Raw genomic sequence first — 5,424 nt, 5'->3', positions numbered from 1 at the left:
CTCCTGGGTTCAGGCAATTCTCCTGCCTCAGCCTCCTGAGTAGCTGGGATTACAGGCACGCGCCACCATGCCCAGCTAATTTTTTGTATTTTTAGTAGAGAGGGGGTTTCACCATGTTGACCAGGATGGTCTCGATCTCTTGACCTCGTGATCCACCCGCCTTGGCCTCCCAAAGTGCTGGGATTACAGGCTTGAGCCACCGCGCCCGGCGATATTATAAAGTTCTATGGAGAACTTTACACTGTCTTCCATAGGAAGCTGGGATGGTTGTTTCTGATATGGGGACCCATTGTGCACCTGTGCCCAAATATGTCCTAAGACTTTTACCTAGGACTTTCCTCAGTATCCACTGGTCATCCCGGAAGAATAAACTGAGAGACAACAACTCATGACCTCTCCTCTCTTGGTACAGAGGTAAATGCATCTTTGTTGCACAATTTACAATCTTTTTAAGGAAAAAACATGATTTTGATCATTGAACAGCATGTTCTTATAAACTTTTAGTGTTATCATGCAAGATCTAATTATTATCAAATGTAGTGATAGTTGTTGCAGATACTAAAATTGTTTCAGTTATGCCTTGGGTCAGGGTGACAGAAAAGCTCTATTGTTTAGATCTTTAGCTTATGGAACACATATCTCTTGGATTTTTTCCTCAGGGTCTTCTGTAGCTTTTGTATCTCATTTTGAAGTTGGGTGCTTTCACCTTGGCATCTCTCCTTCAGTAGTCGAGTCTGTTCCTAAAAAGAAACAAATGGAGGCTAAATAAGTGTACCATTAAGTAAATCTCTGTGAGCTGTCTAGTTTCCACATGCATTGATTTATTTAGTACTTAATTTTTTCTTGAAATGTTCTCTACCCTTGATTTTCATTATAGTGTTCCTTGGGCATTTGAGCTCCGTGATTATTTCTCCTGGGGTTTCTACAGCCAAAGGAGTTGCAGCTTATATCTTCTGCTCTATTGATGAAGGTCTTGCTTTTTTTCTTCTATTAATTATAAAAAACCTTTGTGGGCAATCTTAATAATATATTTGACTTCAGATCTTCCCTATGCATTATAGAGTTTTTAATACACCTACCTACACACATATTGTTATGTATACACATAATACAGAAGTAAGGTATCCTCAAAATATGATGTATATGAATCTTAGATCAGGAAATTTGATCTAAGTCTCTACTCTCTGGTGGCAGGGGTAGCAGAAGATAGGTAAGGAAATCCCAGTGCCAGACTTTCCGTATGGAATTTCTGCACATAGCTCCCAACTCAATATAAACTGTGAGTAGGGCACAGAAAACAGGCAAGAGTATTAGACTGTCCTACAAGTGTGAGGGTTAGGGAGTCCTTCTACTCATAAAAGTTCTTTTAGAGCCAAAGTCATACTAGATGGGATAGAAAAAAATATTACTGTGGATTCCACTCAGTGATGAAGCTGGGTCAGATATTTACTAGCTGTGTGACCCTGTAAAAGTTATTTAATATTTTCTGAACCTCTGTTTCCTCTCCTTAGTAATAGGGATCAAGTTCTTGTTTCATATGGTATTAAGCAAGAGATATAGATAAGGCATTTTAATGATGCCTAGCATATGACAGTCATGATTAGTGGAAGGGTATACTAAAAAAGGACTGAATGTGACACCCTGCAAATAAACTTTTAGTGACCACATGTAGGTAGTGGCCAGTTCAGGTCAGACAGACAGAAAGTACAAGTAAGCAAGTAGAATCCTTCCCCTATGCTTTATGTTCTCTCTGCCATACTAAGTTTGTGATCAAGAAGAATAGAGAGAAAACAGAAAAACAGAAACTACAAGGTGATACAATTAGATACCTGAAGTTTACTAGTAAGAGTCCTCTCTTGCTCTTCCAGCAACTCAGCCCTCTCCCTCTCCATCCTTTCAGTCAATTGCTTCACATGTTCCTGGTAACCCTTCTCTTTCTCTTCCATCATCTGCTGATACTTTATTTGCATTTCCTCTACCATATTTGCTGAAACCTGTGCAGATTCCGCTTTCACACGTTCCACTGTGGAGGAAAAAGAAGAAAAATTTGTGTGAGGTTATCTTGTTGCCTCATTCTTCCCTACACACTTACCTGCCATTGTTGCTGCTGACTGGATATGCCCTTCTCAGAGATGACCTCAGCAGGTAAGACACATCTTGCTTTAGTTTATGGAACTTAGGTTTATTATTTAAAATTTGAAGAGCTTTAGGATAATCTGATCCTTTGATGTGCTCCTTACCTTCAATCTCCTTTTCCTTTTCTGTGAGAATCTGATCTGTCTGTAGAATCGCATCAGTCATAGACTCCTTGGATTTCAAGTATGTCTGCAGAATCTCTTCAGCCTTAGACCCAGAGAACACAGAGTGAGCAGTAGGAAATGGCTGTAAGCAGGTGTTACTGTTTGTCTGCTCACCACCTTTTCTTCTGGAATTCTTCCTCTTGGCCCCGGTGTATACAGTGGTCAAGATTCCCTATCGCAGGTGCAGATACATGCTCCAAGCTGGCCAATCAGATTACCATACTTAGCAGAGTCTTATTTAAGAGGATGATATAGATGCTGGGAAATAGGATTCCCTGACCTTTTCAAACTGAGGCTCTAAATGTGGTTCCATACGGCTGATCTAGCTGGAGAATGAAGTCCTCCTTAACACAGCAAATCAGAGTGATTCAGATGGGAGGAATAGAGGGAGAGAACTGTGGGGATGCGGGGAGGACATCAGGCAGGAGACAAATCACCACATTATTTGAAATCTTGTATCCCGATGTCCTTTAAATCCAGTTTGAAGCCTAAAATGATAAATTACCATTTTTTTTATTTAAAGCAACCATCATTGGGTTTCTGTGTCTTGGAACAGAAAAAATCCAGCTGTAACGATCATGATAACAACTTGTGGTTAATCTGATAATTGAGTTTATAACTCAATAGTTAATTAACTGCACTCTTTCTTTAATTAATTAATCAAAGAATTTTTAAAAGACAGAATGTGTCTCTGTTGCCCAGGCTGGAGTGCTGTGCAGTCTTGGCTCAATCAACCTCTACCTACTGGGCTCAAGCAATTCTCCTGCCTCAGCCTTCTGAGTCGCTGGGACTACAGGCATGCGCCACAGTGCCTGGCTAATTTTTATATTCTTAGTAGAGACACGTTTCACCATGTTGCCCAGGCTGGTCTTAAACTCCTGAGCTCAAGTAATCTGCCCACCTTCACTTCCCAAAGTGTTAGGATTACAGGCTTTGAGCCACCATGCCTGCTGACTACATTCTTTTTGATGAGCACTTGGGACATATCTGGTATAACAGCCTCTTTGCATATGTTATTGAATGAAAATGTGAATGTTATGCAGACAGAAAAGCACATCTGTGTGCAATGAAGCTTGGTCACCTTGGTGTTTGCAGGAGGCAGGTCAGTAGCTTTCCATAAATGACAGATGAATCTTGGTTACCTGTATCCCCTTCCTCGGTTCCTCATGGTACTTTTTCTTCAGGTCTTGTAGCTTCTGAGTAAAGAGACGATAGCCCCCTGGTTTAGAATAAATTCCCGCCTTCACTTCTTCTTCTAGAGGACTGAAAATGTTCTGAAGTAAAGCTGAGCAACGATCCGATGATGCTTTCCGATTCTGTTCACAAAAGTCATCCCGCTTTTTGTCTAGCTGGGCCTTTAATGTAAAAACAGGAAGTAAAAAGAGTAACAGGAAAGGATGCTGGCTTGACCTCAGAATTTCAGGAAAGATTTCTGAAAATAAAAAGTCAGTGACTCTGGAGAAACTGACAGACTTCCCAGCAGGCCCACACTCTTCCTCCTGACCCCACTTTCTACTGAAGTTGCTTTCTCCTTGGAGGTGGGTTTCAGGGCAGAGATTGATAGCTTTATGTCAACTGTTAGAGGAAAACTCTGCTTTTTCATATTGGAGTAATGATGTTATATGGAATAAATGGGGCTGAACAGAAGCCTGCTCAAGATAACTAGGATGAAAATTTTCTTTGCATTTGGTTAGAATATCAAATCAGTCTGAGAAGAGTGGGCAGGTAATTTGATTAGAAGCTTTGATTGTCAGTTACATGCATTTAATAAAGAGAAGAGCATTTATAGATAAGCTATGTTTTTCAACTTTGAATCTGAAGTAATAAAATTGTTTTTTTCCAATTATCATGATTACCAACAGCTAGCTGTTACCATTTTAAAATCTAGAATAACTATTTCTCTCAAAATAAATGCCAATTTCATTTCTTAGTAGTACTTTGCCTTCCCAAATCCAAATCCATGTAAATGTGATAGAAAAATTACCCCTAATTTCTTTTGAAACAGATGGTCCACATCCTTGAAAGAGTTCTTCATGAAGACTTCAATGGCCTCCCTCTCACTGTCCCTGTGCAGGTCCAGCAGCTCCTGGAGGGTTTCCATGGGCAGCTGCACCTTCTGGCCCATCTGCTGTTCGTAGTGGGCAATGGCTTTTTGCACTGCAGCTGAGTTCTCTATCTGGGCCAAGGCCAGGACTGCGTTCTCCATGCAGGGCAGATCCCCGCTGCTGATGCCATTGACATAGGTCAGCACCAGGCTCCCTAGACCTGCATATAGAGAGCAAATAATAATTTTTCTTGTACTAAAGAAAACTCCCTATTCTGTGTTATTCTGAACATGTCAATCACCACCTATTTTTCTCACAGCATCAATCTCCTCAGCATCACCTGGGAGCTTGCTGGAAATGCAGATTGTCAGCCTCTGCCTCAGATCTACTGAATTAGAGTTTTTTATTTGGGTAAGATCCCCAGATGATATGTATGCCTATCAACATTTGAGAATCCTTGCTCTAGATGACATAGGCCTGTTGTAGTTGAATGTTTGCATCCATTTTAACCCCAAGCACCATCAGGAAAGGAAACTGTAGCTATTTCATTTATGACTGTATCCTCAGCCTATTCATAGTAGCATTTAATCAATACTTATGGAACAAATGGTACTCTCCTAATCAAAAGAAGTCCTCCATTTGGTTTATTTTATCACAGCATTGTCCAAGAAAGCTTTCTGTATTTGTGGAAGTTTTCTGTGTGTACTGTTCAGTATGCTAGGCACTAAGTACATGTAGATATAAGCCTTTGAAATATAGCCATGTGAATTGACTTTAATATTTTCCTTATTTTAATTAATTTACATTTACATTTAGATAGCCCCACTTGTCTAGCGGCCACTGTATTGTACAGTGCAGGCCAAGTTTACTATGGCAATATTAAGTAATAAAACATTTTTCCTTTGCTTTTTTTATCTTTTCCCACCAAGAAATTGACTAACAAAATCTATTAGAAATGTCGGTGCCATCTAGAATTTAACATAGACATAGCAATCGATTCGGATTTTTCAATACTGAAACTAGGTGGAGTTATTTCATGCTCCTTTTGTTGTTTTCTTTCTTTCTTTTTTTTTTTTTTT

The 5,424-nt window shown here is 39.8% G+C and overlaps 1 protein-coding gene across 1 annotated transcript in view; it reads right to left on the bottom strand.

Moving 5' to 3' along the window:
- Nucleotides 1–386: 386 nt before the first annotated feature.
- Nucleotides 387–5,424, bottom strand: part of GBP3 (guanylate binding protein 3) — a 12,913-nt gene continuing 7,875 nt past the window's right edge. The window contains exons 7-11 of the mRNA XM_017501949.2: nucleotides 4,285–4,565; nucleotides 3,443–3,655; nucleotides 2,241–2,343; nucleotides 1,830–2,023; nucleotides 387–740 (exon numbers count right to left, since the gene is read on the bottom strand). Coding sequence (XP_017357438.1) covers nucleotides 612–740; nucleotides 1,830–2,023; nucleotides 2,241–2,343; nucleotides 3,443–3,655; nucleotides 4,285–4,565 — 920 coding nt within the window. The 3' untranslated portion in view covers nucleotides 387–611. The remainder of the gene's footprint in view (nucleotides 741–1,829; nucleotides 2,024–2,240; nucleotides 2,344–3,442; nucleotides 3,656–4,284; nucleotides 4,566–5,424) is intronic.

The sequence above is a fragment of the Cebus imitator genome, unplaced genomic scaffold, assembly GCF_001604975.1.
Source record: "Cebus imitator isolate Cc_AM_T3 unplaced genomic scaffold, Cebus_imitator-1.0 Scaffold286, whole genome shotgun sequence".
NCBI classification, from domain to species: Eukaryota; Metazoa; Chordata; class Mammalia; order Primates; family Cebidae; genus Cebus; species Cebus imitator.
The sequence above is the reverse complement of the archived record's forward strand: the minus strand, read 5'-3'. Positions and strand labels throughout refer to the sequence as shown.